The sequence below is a fragment of the Bradysia coprophila genome (assembly GCF_014529535.1).
Source record: "Bradysia coprophila strain Holo2 chromosome IV unlocalized genomic scaffold, BU_Bcop_v1 contig_84, whole genome shotgun sequence".
Lineage (NCBI taxonomy): Eukaryota > Metazoa > Arthropoda > Insecta > Diptera > Sciaridae > Bradysia > Bradysia coprophila.
In genome coordinates this window covers 3,474,442-3,489,476 of record NW_023503376.1, presented here as the reverse complement: position 1 = coordinate 3,489,476, position 15,035 = coordinate 3,474,442, and the positions used below count along the sequence as shown (strand labels likewise).

General features: G+C 35.7%; 2 protein-coding genes across 4 annotated transcripts; both read right to left on the bottom strand.

Annotated features, from left to right (window-relative positions):
* Window positions 1-1,468: 1,468 nt before the first annotated feature.
* LOC119072897 lies at window positions 1,469-3,052 on the bottom strand. Its single transcript, XM_037178222.1, has 5 exons — window positions 2,532-3,052; window positions 2,327-2,464; window positions 2,076-2,264; window positions 1,955-2,018; window positions 1,469-1,844 (listed from the first exon to the last, which is right to left on the bottom strand). Exons 1-5 carry the CDS (start codon window positions 2,592-2,594, stop codon window positions 1,708-1,710), a joined length of 591 nt encoding a protein of 196 aa, XP_037034117.1. The 5' UTR covers window positions 2,595-3,052; the 3' UTR covers window positions 1,469-1,707.
* Window positions 3,053-5,870: 2,818 nt separating this feature from the next.
* LOC119072896 lies at window positions 5,871-14,453 on the bottom strand. Of its 3 annotated transcripts, none has more exons than XM_037178221.1 (4): window positions 14,131-14,453; window positions 6,859-7,012; window positions 6,531-6,798; window positions 5,871-6,323 (listed from the first exon to the last, which is right to left on the bottom strand). In XM_037178221.1, exons 1-4 carry the CDS (start codon window positions 14,164-14,166, stop codon window positions 6,161-6,163), a joined length of 621 nt encoding a protein of 206 aa, XP_037034116.1. In that variant the 5' UTR covers window positions 14,167-14,453; the 3' UTR covers window positions 5,871-6,160. The 3 variants fall into 3 exon arrangements, 1 of the variants encoding a protein (XP_037034116.1); XR_005086949.1 differs by lacking the exon at window positions 14,131-14,453 and adding an exon at window positions 14,037-14,109 and having other exon boundaries at window positions 5,872-6,323; XR_005086948.1 differs by having other exon boundaries at window positions 5,873-6,323; window positions 14,169-14,453.
* Between the last annotated feature and the right edge of the window lie 582 nt (window positions 14,454-15,035).

Sequence of the window (15,035 nt, the reverse complement as noted above, 5' to 3'; positions counted from 1 at the left end):
CCTCTAGCTTGAGTAAATCACAACCTTTTTTCAAAATTCTTTTTTTCCCCGATTGGTATCGACAAAAGTAAGATCAAGTTCGAAAATGGGCATGGTAGGGTCGGCCCTTTCAGAGCTAGGGCCCTATAGGTGTTTTTCAGTCTTTCGACGATATCTACCGATATACGCACGCAATAGCTGCTTGTGATATCTCAAATGAAAGGTATTGACGAGTAGAACAAAGTTGCTGAACATTGTTTTTGGGTAAGATGCAACGTTGGCTTGTTGGGAGGGCTCAAAGGTCGGTACTCGGCCCTAAGTGTTTTTTGCACATAAATCGAGTAAATCTCATCCGATTTTGCTAGTTTTTGTTTCATTTGAGAGATAATTGAATGCCGAATAGAATGGTGGCAAAAAAGTTTTAAATTTGGGCCCTTGGACTAAGGCCGCTACTCGGCCCTAAGTGTTTTTTTGCACATAAATCGAGTAAATCTCATCCGATTTTGCTAGATTTAGTTTTTTATGGAAGGTAATTGAATACCGAAAATAACTTGGCGAAAAAAGTTTCAAATTTGGGCCCTTCGACTAAGGCCGCTACTCGGCCCTAAGTGTTTTTTGCACATAGATCGAGTAAATCTCATCCGATTTTGCTAGATTTAGTTTTTTATGGAAGGTAATTGAATACCGAAAATAACTTGGCGAAAAAAGTTTCAAATTTGGGCCCTTCGACTAAGGCCGCTACTCGGCCCTAAGTGTTTTTTGCACATAAATCGAGTAAATCTCATCCGATTTTGCTAGTTTTTGTTTCATTTGAGAGATAATTGAATGCCGAATAGAATGATGGCAAAAAAAGTTTCAAATTTGGGCCCTTGGACTAAGGCCGCTACTCGGCCCTAAGTGTTTTTTTTACACATAAATCGAGTAAATCTCATCCGATTTTGCTAGTTTTTGTTTCATTTGAGAGGTAATTGAATACCCAATGGAAGGTTGGCAAAAAATTTTGGGTTTCTAAAATAATGTCGTAAATTGTTGGTTTTATTTGAAAGGTACTTCGTACGGGCTTTCGTAATTGCGCTATGCGCAATTTTAAAAATGAACAGTTTCAGTAAATTTGACCATGTCGAACTTGACTTGCATTTTGGTAACAGACGCATTAGAGGGTTGTAGACGTATTAGGGTTCCGGGCGTATTACGGCTACGGACGTATTATGGTTACGGACGAAATAGGATTACGGGTCGTACGGGGCTAAGTCGCAGCAAACGCTCCGACTGTTCTGATGCCTTGTTTGTGTTTAAATTTTGCACGTAGTTTCATATGGAGAAATCAAAAACTTAAGTGAAACACAGAAGCAGAAAATGTGTCGGTTTTCAAAATTCCGTGTGTGTAATCTCGTCTTGCTGCTATTGATGTGAAAGACGCTGACCAATTTAATTAGTTCAAATTCTTAAAAATATGACTCAAAGATCGAAATCAACAATACACACTCTCCACAACCAGTTTATTTGCCAATCAATTCGAAATTAATGTAAGAATCCTGACGTACGTGACACCAACGCACTTCAAGCAAAAGTGATTATAGCCAAATAGAGTACTATTTTGTATGAAATTGCTTTTAACAGTGTTTCACACTGATGACAGTTTCACAGTTTCAGTACCCTACTTATAGTACCGCTCATGTTCGAAGTGCGTTGGCTACACTCATTTGAGCTTTGAAATCGTAGATAACATCACCCTTTGTGTCTAGATCGTCCAGAAGTGTATTGAACAGTTACTATGACATCCGAATCCAAGCAGGCTAATTGCAGATGATGTGAATCACCTTTGGGAGTTTCGTAAAGCGATAGTGTGGTCACGTACCTGTAACCTTTGAATACCAAACGATTAGAATTTATTCCAGTGCATATCGTCAGTTCCTCCCTGTACTAGAGCTGAGGAACTAACGACATGCACTTTCAACTCTTGTTTAATTAGTACCATCGATTGGTAGCCGGGAAAACATTGATAGGTCAAGTGATCCATTGCGTATCGTATAAAGACCCTGGAAGCATTTAATTGTAAAGTTTAAAAATGTAGCGACGTAGCGACTTAGAAGAACCTTTCTGATAGGACACATCAGTCTGGGTTTAATTAGTTTAAGTAATTCCGACCATGGGGCATTTCTATCAGCTAGCACATCGCAGATGTTATCAAATTTTGCAGTTTCGTGATCATCGCAATTATTTCCTTCATTTTCCAGCGTACATTTGGAATATTTGATATGGAACTGAATAGGATTGGTTACATCCTTTACGGGAAAATGTCAACATAAAGCTTAAAAATTGATTTTAATTATTCGGTTGGAATTACCGCCAGTATTCGTAGGTCTGCATCCAGATGAAATTCATATTTCGTTGGTTGCTCTAAATCGAATCGCTCCAATTTTCCACGGTGGTTCTTTTGTGCTTTACACGAGCCAGCACGTTCTACCTTGAAGTACTTCGGACGCTAACAGCCAGTACGTTTTTCGTTGAATTTCTTTTGTTTCAAATATTTGTTCAATTATAAATCTCACCAAACTAAATTCAACCGTGACCTGCATGATCGCCAATAAAAGAATTACTTTCAACGATTTCATATCGATCGGATGTGTGGTTCCAATGACAAGCAATGACAATTTGAAAAACCATTCACTCGGTTAACAGTACACACACGCGTCGTCTTCAATCACCTACAACTCAATTATTTTTAAATCAAAATTATTAAATGTCGCTGGCTGGCTAACATTTAATCGACTTGGTGTAACTGTGTGTGACACATCAATAAAGTACAATCAATTAAATTGCGGACACCGGAGAATTTAAGCTAATTGAAAATGTTCAGGCAAAAATCGTTTGGTCTGAGCCTAATTTTGAATTCTATTTGAATTTCGGTAACTTTCCGCATAAAATATTTGGTTTTTGTATTACAAAAACTACTGACCTTACACAAATCGAGGGCAATATGACTAAAGGGCGTCCTACCATTTTTTTAAACTATCATGTCTTTGGAACCATTTGTAGATTTGACAGCACACATGGATTAAACTCTCACAGCTTTTGTCGACAGCTTTCAGGAAAAAAAAGTTTAGCGAAATCCGACCAATGGTTCTTAAGATATAATCGCTAAAAAAATGATAGGACGCCCTTTAGTCATGTTGACCTCGAAATGAAAGCACTGCACTGTTACTTACGAGGGTGAGTTAATCTGGTCAAAGTTTGGCGTAATTAAGTGTCGTCATTAATAGCTTGAGTTCTAAAAATGAGCTTTTCGACTAATGAGTTTCTTAGTTAGAAGTTTTGAAAGCAACGGGAGTCAGGAAAGCTATTTTGCTAAGGATCGTAACCGGTCAGGCCTAGGTCAGCTCAGATAAATCAAGACAGGTATATCTGGGATTTTTTCAGGAATACTTGAAATCTGACCTGATTTATCTAAAATTTAACAATTTCCAGATTTATTTTGAGGCTTTGATGCTCAGAGATTTTTTTGTATGAATTTTGTAATTCCGGATTTTGGTTCTCCTAACTTTGTAATACTATGAAGCTTATGGATTTGCTCAAAGAACCTTTCCACTTAAATGTCAGTTTTTGGTGTACGTATTCTTAAAATTGATTTTTAACCGAGACAATTTCATACAAAATAGTACTCTATTTGGTAGCTGTCATTAATAGCACTTTTGCTTGAAGTGCGTTGACCGAGATCTACATTTTTCTCAATTCGGCCAAAAATGTGCCATCATGGCTTCACGGTTAAAAATCGATTTTAAGAGTGTGTATTACAAAAATTGACATTTAAGTGATATCGTTCTTTTGGTCATAGTCGTGTGCATAAGGCTAAACAATAGACTACGCCAAAATATTTTTTTTTACTATTTTTTAGTATTGTTCACTCAGTTCATCCAGTTTTGACTGATTCACTGAACTTTGTTTTGATGAAATGTCAAATCGGGACAGTAAATTTTAAATCTCAAACAAGTTTGTGTCGAAAATTTGCAAGGCTGTATACTTTGGGGGAGGTCACGCAGACCGCCATTTTATTAGATACGCGGGAACACACCACTTCTGATGATTTTACATGTAAAAATATTCACCACATCATCAAGACGACGAGAATCATCAGAGTAGGTGAATTTTTGTATGAAATCGGCCATTTTATCATCAACTGTGGTGTGTAACCCGCGTATCTGTATCTGCGTGACCTCCCCAAAGTATACAGCCTTGGAAAATTTGTAGTATTTCGCGTAAAATAAAGTGATTCAGTTTAAATTTCGCACAGAAATGAGTGTGCCCATGGTAGTGTCTTAAACAGAATTTAGGACAAATTCTCCGAAATAATTTTAAGGACAAATTAATTTGGTCAAACATTGTGGGTGTTGTGAAAATCCCATTTTTAAAAGTAATTTGGTGTTGATTGTGCCATTCGGTGTTCAATTCCTTAATTTTATGTGCCTAGAAATTCCCTGCAATACGTTTCGTGCTAATTCAGTCGGTAAAATATGAAGAAAACATACAAAAATATGTAGCCATTCAGGTAAACAAAATTCTTGACATGTCTGTTGTGAAGATAGTCGTAAGTGACACCACAAAACTGAATTTTTTTTGTCCGTTAATTTAAAAAAATGATTTTTTTGGTGGAAATGCTTTTATTTGAATGTGTGCATGATTCCGGTGAAATAAAATAGTGATAAAGTCACCACTATTGATGACCTTTAAAATGGCATCATTGGTTAAAGATGATTGGCATAGTCTATTTGAGAGAAGCGTCGATAACATAAAAGAAACTACCGCACTGACACTTGCTGCTTTAAAAGCTGTAACTTAGAAACTACTTAGTTTGTAAAGCTCATTTTTAGAACTTTTGTTTATTCGTTCCGTCATAAGTCGGAAGCTTTTCAATTTACCATCGTATATCAACATCAAGTCTGTCACTTCTAATTTCTGCTGACTTAAGTATTGTCACAATAGAAAATCTCTTACTTCATTGGTGTTGAAATACATTTTACCTAGATATAAGACCTCATCACTCAGGTAGGGCTAAACGCTTATTTTTCGTGGCAGCTATCGATAACGGTAACGGATGAAAGTTTATTGAGAGACTTTTAAAAACCCTCTCACTTCACCATCACAATTCGATTATTGTGAAATCACATGACAGTGCAACAACATTCAAGCATGAGTGGTACTCTAAATATAGTACTGAAGCTGGACAGTGTATATAACAAATTTTGACACTGGAAGATGCGGGAAAAGGCAATAAGAACGCATAAGATTCTATTCAGTACAATTAGGCCGTGTGTCACCGCACATTCTTTAAAAGAATTAAAAAATTCTCAAATAAGTTGACATTTTTAGTCCGAACATTTCTGACAACAAACTTGATGTAAGCCTACACGCCAAATTTTCCAATTTTCAACAAACTAATCATCGCCGAGTTAATACTGCAAAATACGAATACGACACACAATTTGTGACTTGGACTTTGCCAAACAAAAACAAATTGACAATATAATAGCATTTCAGTTGATCGCTAACAAAAATCGAATACACACAACATTGTCCTACAAGTTCACCACACTAATTTGAACTGAAAGCCAGACTTCCACTTCCAAGGTCTTTAGGCAATATATACCTTCCGCTTTGCGCATTTGTGGGGAGCATGCAAAAGTTCATCACAGTAGGCTATTGAACCCACTAAAATCTAATTTTAAATCGCAAGAATAATTCCATAAATCTAAATGTGATACTAAGAAACCACGTGTTTCAATAAGTCCTGGGAGCGATCCTGAAGACATGGACCTAATCTTTTTGGGCTGAACGGCGTACTTTCGTTCACTTTTCCAAGCCCTCTCAAGAAATATCACTAAATAACTAAAGAAATGACGACACGACTTATTTTTACAATATTTCATAATTTTCACTATTTATTTACATTTCTAATGAATTTCCTGCACATAATATCGTAAAAACAAAACATTATTGTTCGGAAAATTCGGTATGTGCGGTTATGTTTTTTGTTTATCCCCACAGCAAGTGAGTGCGTTTATTCCCTCGCGAAGTAGCCTATTTAATTTTCGTACTTAAACGCACTCATTTTCATATTATTTTGACATAAAATGTGAGTGAGTTTAAGACGAATTCGCCGATCGACCATACCTGTTCTAGACTTTCATTGATTTTCAGTTGATAACGCACCGACATCTGCATTGGTTTGTGCTATATCCGTTTGACGTAGGATTACATCGGCTTCTATTTCCAGTTTGGTGAGATTGTATATATGATTCCAAGTTGGAGTTAGGATAAACGTAATGTTTGTCGAGAACAATTTACAACTGCAAACAAACGGATTGTTGTTAGTATATAGAAAAATGTGAAATTATCGAGGGGGGAAACAACCATGGGAAATCTTGTCCCACCATTCGACTATTCGCCCATTATTCGCTCATAATTCTCCCAAACCCTGTCCCACCATTCGCTCGTGTTGTTTCACCCTCGGAAAGTATGAAATTTTCGGAAAAAAATCGTAAAATTTCACTTACTTCTCCGGAATATAATCATCAATTGGCTTCATAGCTTCCGCTAAATATCGGTGGTACCAACGAAAATATCCCTCACTTATCTCGCTCATTTCAGTCCTAGTATGTGCATTTAATGTAGCGTTTGGTTCGTATCGGTTTCGTGGAATGCCAGGTGCGGCAATTATTTCATATTCATCTACATTCTCGTCGATGGACAGTCTATTTATCAAAGTGACAGGAAGAAATATGCGTCCTGTCCCTTTCGTTGAGACACATACATGATTCTGAACTGTAACAGGAACAATTGCTATGACACACAGTAAGTAAACCCAAAATTTACCTGTCTTACCAACACTACCATCGACAAATTTGAGTGGAGGCTTAGGTGGAAATTCTTGTTTTATAATTTCTGGTAAGAAATTCCCCACCAACTGAAATCGAGGACTTGGCTCCGTATCAAAGTTTTTCTTTGAGTTAACATTTGGGATGTTGTCCATTTTTTGCTAAAAATGGAAGAAATCTAAGTTAGAATTTACCAAGAATTGGAAACGTATATTGTGTGATATAGCTAGATGCAGAAACCATATACTTCTGTTAGAATGTTGAAAATTTTTCAGACTGAATCACTCTTCCTGCAAATGTCTGTTGATAAGAGAATAAAATCTAAACAAAAAAGACTATCGCGACTAGCGTTCCGATTAGATGTAAACATCGGAAACGTAAACGAATCAACCCTTTGTGGTGCATTTGCTTTATTCAATTTACTCAAACGCGAATATGAAATCGATGCCTAATTTGCATTTTCATCAAGTATTGGAATTAACGAATAAAAAAAGGAACATGCACTCAGGTCTGCCACGGTTTAAAATACCTCCTAATTTAGGAATTTAGGAGGGTTTCAGCTTAATTTAAGGAGGAATTTTAGGAGCTTTTTAATCAAAAATTAAGATATATTAAAGAGTTCCCACATATTAGGCAATTTGTAACCTAAGCTAATTCTTCTTGTGGACTTTTTTTCTCGAAAAGGAGAAGTTTTATTTCTATTTTATCGAAAAGGAAATTATAAAATGACTTGCTTGGGGCTTTTTATGCAATCCACATATTCTGTTTAATAACAGAAGAACTAGATTTTTATTTTCTCAACTTTTCTGGTAATCTACGAATTCATTTGTTAAACAAAATATGTAAATTTTAGATAAAAACCGCAAACAACTTCACGGTGCGGCTAAACAACGTTTTTTTGAAAGGTCATGAGCATGAAATCACTAGAGGGGTGAGGCGACATAACTACACGGTCAATATCGTCAGGAACGATATTATCGTTTTTTAGACGATAGTATCGTCTAAAAAACGATAGTATCGTTTTTTGGACGATAGTATCGTTTTTTAGACGATAGTATCGTCCAAAAAACGATAGTATCGTTTTTTAGACGATACTATCGTCTAAAAAACGATAATATCGTCTAAAAAAATTTCATCCAGGACGATAATATCGTCTAAAATTATAAATTTTAAAATATTTTCAGGACGATATTATCGTTTTCTTGACGATAATATCGTCCTGGATGAAAATATCCGCTGGACGATATTATCGTTATTTTCTTTTTCTGAACAAATTTATCGTTATTTTGGACGATATTATCGTCCTGGTCGATAATTTTTGGGACGATAATATCGTTTTTAATTTATTTAAAATAAAAATTCTAGACGATAATATCGTCCTGGGCGATATTATCGTTCTGGATGGTTGTTGAAGACGAAACACAAAATCTTGTAGATAAACACCTTTTTATAGACGGCAAATATATTAAAAATTGGTTCATTTGGTTCCGTAAATTTAAATTTTATATAGAAAAATTACACAGACTAGTTATGAGACGATGCGAGAAAAAAAAATTAACTCCTAAGTTCCGACACCGTTCCGGCGCCCGGCTCGCATTGCGGCCCTCCGCTTCGCTCCGGGGCAATGGGCCGGATCGCTCGGCGTGTTAAAACGCTTTTTATGTACAATCAAAGTTGGTATTCATTTCGTAAAAAGATGAATTATTTAGGGACGAACTAAACGCCTTTTTTAAACACTGATGTGTAGGTGATTTCCTCTGACAATTGTTTTTTGATATTTTGGAAGAGAATTCGGTTCTTGCTGCACCTCTGAGTAAAATTAAGTCCTGGACAATATTACCACCCAAAACTAAACGATAATATCGTCCTGGGCGATATTATCGTTTTTTTAAACGATAGTATCGTGCTGGACGATATTATCATTTAAGAAAACGATAATATCGCCCAGGACGATATTATCGTTTTGGACGATATTATCGTACAGAAAACGAAAATATCCATTAGATTTTCTAGAACGGTAATATCGTCCAGAAAACGATAGTATCGTTTTCTGAACGATAATATCGTCCAGAAAACGATACTATCGTCCAGACAATATTTTAGAATTTTCCAATTTAGACGATATTATCGTCCTGGATGAAAATTTTTTGGACGATAATATCGTTTTTTTGGACGATAGTATCGTCTAAAAAACGATAATATCGTTTTTTAGACGATAGTATCGTTTTTTAGATGATAGTATCGTCCAAAAAAACGATAATATCGTTCCTGACGATATTGACGGTGTCGAAATGTCCCGCCACCCACTAGAGGGTATCTCCACAAGTAGTTTTGACATGAATTTAAAATATTTTACGTGCTTCTGGTCGGTAAATGCAATTTTTTGAGTACATTTTTCGCATTTACAGTGTACAGTGTACGTACGAGGTTCCAAATTTTTATTTTGACGAGTGGTAATACAGCCCTCCCCTTCGGGTCGGGCCATAACGTACCCACTCGTCAAAATAAAAATTTGGAAAGTTGATTTTAGTGGTTGTACCGTACCCAGGGTGTAGTTTTTTTGCAAAAAGTTTCTTAATATTTAAGGTTTTCGTCGCGTATTGAAGAAATTCTATATACCGTTAAGATTTATCTTTTTCCCTTAACTTTACGTCCCAAAGATACCCCAAAATTCTGAAAGATTCTCCAACCAATAACTTTAGGTAATTTTTGCATGTTCGCCATAAAATATCATCGATCGATAAATTCTAAAAATATCGATAAAATGTCAATCGAATGTTTTGTCGATAACTGATAAATAATATCAATATTTGATAATTAAATAGCGATAAAACATTCGATTAGACGAGCGTAGAGTAGACTCAACACAATTCGATATGTGTACAAAAATGCTACTTCATGTATAAAACTTCATAAGAGCACGGAGAAATTCAGAATTGGCCGAGGTGTAAGGCAGTGTGACACCATTTCACCGAAATTATTCACGGCGATTCTGCAGAGTATTTTTAGGAAGTTCGACTGGAGTAAAATGGGAATAAAGATAAATGGAGAGTACCTGAGCAATCTCCGCTTCGCTGATGACATTGTACCGATAGCAGCGAATCTAGGTCAGGCTCAGCTTATGCTACAACAGTTAAGTGAAGAGGCAAGCAAAGTTGGCCTCAAGATGAACTTATCGAAAACAAAAGTCATGACCAACATCGGGGACGATAGAGAAATCAAAATTGGTGACACTGTCATTGAACGAGTCGACAGCTATGTATATCTAGGACATAAACTGAAGTTAGGTCTGGACAACCAAACTGCAGAAATAAGACGTAGGATTGGTCTTGCATGGGCAGCGTTCGGAAAACTCAGACTAATTTTCAGAAGCAAAATGAATAATAGTCTGAAACGTAAAGTTTTCGACACTTGTGTCCTTCCAGTGCTCACTTATGGAGCGGAAACGTTAATTTTAACGAAAGCATCCGAAGATAAATTGAGAGTGAAGCAAAGAGCCATGGAATGGAATGGAATAACACTCAGAGACAGAATGACGAATCAATGGATTCGACAACAAACCAGGGTCGTTGATGTCATGGAAAGAATAGCATCTCTGAAATGGAGCTGGGCGGGACATATTGCAAGAAGGACAGACGAACGTTGGACCAAAAAGATCATGAACTGGCGACCATGTAAAAGACGAGCTATAGGTAGACCACCAGAGAGATGGACAAACGGTATTAAGAACATTGCGGGTACAAGCTGGCAGCAAATAACAATGGATCGTACGAAATGGAAAGAAGTTGGAGAGGCCTAGATCCAGCAGTGGATAGAAACAGGCTGAAAAAGAAGAAGAAGAAGAAGAAAACATTCGATTAATATAACTTTTTCTAAAATATCGATAACCAAAAATAATCGATATTTTATCAATCGAATAAATGATCGAAGATGCCTCATTTGGACTTCGTTTGTACATTGTCAAAAATTAGGAAAGCAAAAAGAAGAGTGGTAGAAAACGAGGTACATATACATACTGAAGGTAACGCAAATCCTCAGGGAATAGCAAGAAATACGGATCTAAAGTTTCGGGTGACTATAACATTTGTTATGTTGCATCCGTGACGTTTGGCGTGATAATGTTGTTGGATCTGCGTTGTTAAGTATTGAGTTTTGGCATGTGTCGCAACCTAACTAAGTGAATTTGACTTGTGTCCAACATTATAAAAGCTATATTCACCCGAAACGATGGATCCGTGTGTTCTTGCGGTTTTGCGTTACCTTCAGTGTTTATATACTTTGGTAGAAAAGTGGTCCTTGACCGAATCAAAGCAAATAAGAGAGTTGTATCTCCGTTATTACAGATTAACGTTCAATGTCACTTTGTCGAATAGAAATTGCGAAATAACATTTAATCTAAAATATTTGCGCCGCAGGTAAAAATTTTATGAGTTGTGTAGGTATGTACCAGGTAGTTGTTAAACTTATTTTAAAAGAAAAAAAATATTTTGTAGGTCTTTAGCTCCATTTTAGGAGTTTTAGGAGATTTTAGGAGGATTTAGGAGAATTATGAAATTTTAGGTTTTTAAGGAGTTTTAGGAGGAGTGGCAGCCCTGTGCACTTGATGTTTCACTTTCTTCAGAGACGGACTACGATTACGCGTAGCGAAAACTATTTTCGTTGAATCAGACAATTTGGTTTTAACATATTTGGGAACACGATGACATAATAGGAACAATTTTGTGTTTTATTTTTGGCAAATACATAGTTTTGTGTGCTGCCGCTTCTCATGCATCGGATGCTTTGTTAAGTAATAGTAAATTAAGTTACTTAACGTTTCTGCGTGGGTGCATATGCATACATCCTTCTACAACTGGAAACAAAAACTCTGGCACGACTGTGTTTGAAAATGAATTGGGGATGGAATTTAGAACAATCTAAGCATAAGACTGACTAGGAAATAAAATTGGTTTTGAGGATGAGAAAGGAATTCAAATTGTTACGAAACTTGAACAGAAAACGAGCCATCAGAACAGTCGGAGCGTTTGCTGCGACTGAGCCCCGTACAAACCCGTATATCTATTGCGTACGTGACCCTATTGCGTCTGTCACCCTACTTTGACCGTAAACCTATTGCGCCGGTTAATGTAGTTAAAGTAAAATTATTATGTAATATGTACATCTTACAAATTGCGCATAGCGCAATTACGAAGCCCCGTACGACGTTCCTTTCAAATGAAACAAAAATTACGAAAAACGGATGAAATTTGCTCGAGTTATATGTAAAATACACATAGGGCCCTAGTAGCGGCCTTAGTCCAAGGACCCAAATTTAATTTTTTTTTTCAACAACATTCTATTCGGTGTTCGATTATCTTTCAAATGAAACAAAAATTACGAAAAACGGATTAAATTTACTCGAGTTGTAAGTAAAATACGCATAGAGCCCTAGTAGCGGCCTTAGTCCGAGGACCCAAATTTAATTTTTTTCAAAAACATTCTATTCGGCCTTTGATTACCTTCCAAATGAAACAAAAATTACGAAAAACGGATGAAATTTGCTCGAGTTATATGTAAAATACACATAGGGCCCTAGTAACGGCCTTAGTCCAAGGACCCAAATTTAATTTTTTTTTCAACAACATTCTATTCGGTGTTCGATTATCTTTCAAATGAAACAAAAATTACGAAAAACGGATGAAATTTACTCGAGTTGTATGTAAAATACACATAGGGCCCTAGTAGCGGCCTTAGGCCAAGGACCCAAATTTAAATTTTTTTTCAACTACATTCTATTCGGCCTTTGATTACCTCCCAAATGAAACAAAAATTACGAAAAACGGATGAAATTTACTCGAGTTCTATGTAAAATACACATAGGGCCCTAGTAGCTTTTCACTTCTAAGGCCCTAACTCACGGTCCACTCACCCGATTTTAAAAAATTTTTTTTTCCTGGATTGGTATTGACAATACCTATCATTTGCCGGGTCATTTACATTTCCATCGTTTATTTTGCCATAAATATCACCAAAAGACCTTAAATCACTTAGGTGGCCCTAACTCACGAAGGGCCGACCCGAATATGCCCATCCTCGAACTTAGCCTCACTATTTTGACTATCTTTCAGGGAAAAAAAAATTTTGAAATCGGATTTGATTTACTCAAGATATCGACGTGACGGACAGACGACAGACGGACAGACGGTCCAAATTTTTATTGCGGATTCGTCATCTATGAACATAGGCAAACACTTTGCCCTTACCGTCTGCTTCGAATTCCATCAATTACACACGGCATCGTAATCCTATAAGCCCCTTTGTACTTCGTACGGGGCTAAAAACACTTCAGTGATCGCTCATTATGCACATTTCAATAAACCATAATTTTTTAAAGAATCTTCAACTCAGTGCAAATCAGTCTATGTAAAAACAAAGAACTGAAAACAGTTGCAGAGAGATGTTCGCGAAAAGAATCTCTTGCAATTGGCCTTAAACGTTTTACCATCATAGTAAGTCACCACAGCACATGAGCAATGAACGTAGAGTCAGTCTATGTTCGAATTTATTGCAAAATGTGAACTTTGTTTCATAATAATTTTACATAGCAGACAAGCCATCAACTTATCGAATTGTTATCATGTTTGTGCGGGTGATTGATTCGAATGTTGTTATAATAGCTAAAAATTGGTTAATTTATACCAAAATTACAGTGAACGACATCTCAAATGTCTCACTGTCAAATTTTTCTGAGAATTTTATTGTGTCATTGCAAATTCACAATGACATTCTCTGAAAAAAATGACAGTGAGACATTTGAGATGTCGTTCACTGTAATGAAGGAAATTTCATCATTTAAAAAAAAAAGAAATTGAGAAAGTCATTGTGATCAACGAATTTCACCCTCATACCCCTGATTAAATGATACTGTTTATACGTGCGGTAATAATTGTCTTTGGATAATTTCAAGCAAAGATAACAAACAATAAAATTAAATTCTGAAATGTTTTGGTCGACTCATAACAAATAATCGGAACGGTGTTGCTCTTTTATTTAATAAAATGACTCAATTAATGATTATCAACAACACACAACACTTTAATAAAGAACCGTAGAGATAGTTCATGACTTCACGGACAAATAGTTTCATATAACTTTAAAAGGAAAAATAAATTGGCAAATCGATTATAGTTTAGGGTTGTACGCTACCGTTTTTTTTTTCGACAAAACAGGTCACATAACACTAAAGGGTTTCCGAATAAAAGGTGAACAACCGAGAAGAAATGAAAATTCAAAATATTACGGTAAAAAAAATCGCCAAACGATTTTCCTGTTCCATACTTTGTTGATGTAAAGTCGAATTCCTTGCAAATTTACTGTAACAGTGTTGTAATTAATAGCTTCTCAATCTCAAGCACACATTTATAAACAATTTTTCAATGATTTTCTATCACAATCAATTGCGAAAAAATAACTAACGAATCGAAACAATTCAATAATTTTCTAACGATTTAAATACACAATTTGTAACCATTAACTAAATATATAATATTTGACTGATGTTTTTTATTCCACTACGCGACGACGTTCATATTTATTTTGCTCTTTCATTTTTTTTCTGAAAAACTAATTATTGAATGGCGAAATGTCATTGACTGAAATTTGACAGCAGATGTCGACACACATCTGCTGTCAAATTTCAGTCAATGACAAAAGTGTTGTAGACATTCAAAAACATGGCGGTCTTTATGAAACTGAGTTATCTGAATACCATCTCCTTCTCAATTTCAATTTTCTTTTATAACAATACTGAACTGCGTCGTTCGTTAGTCATTTCGTTAAATGGTATGTTGCAAAATGGTTTAAAATTATCTGTGTAATAATTAAAATATCAAAATATAGTTAAATAAGTCATTATTATTTTATGAAAACATTAATATAAAATAAGATAAACATTTAAAATTAATTTTTAACATTAAAAGCTAGCTTTAAAAAATTACTATTATTTTATAAAAATGTTAATATAAAACTAGGTCCCACCTTTTGGGCGGGCCAGGTCCCTTGACTGACAATTTTTTCAATATATTTTTGATCAATTTCATTGTTGAACTTCCGAAGCATCACTGATACAAATGCCTACATTTAATATATCGATTACTCTATACATGACAACAAAATTTGACAGAAAAAGTTCTTCAAATAAACCTT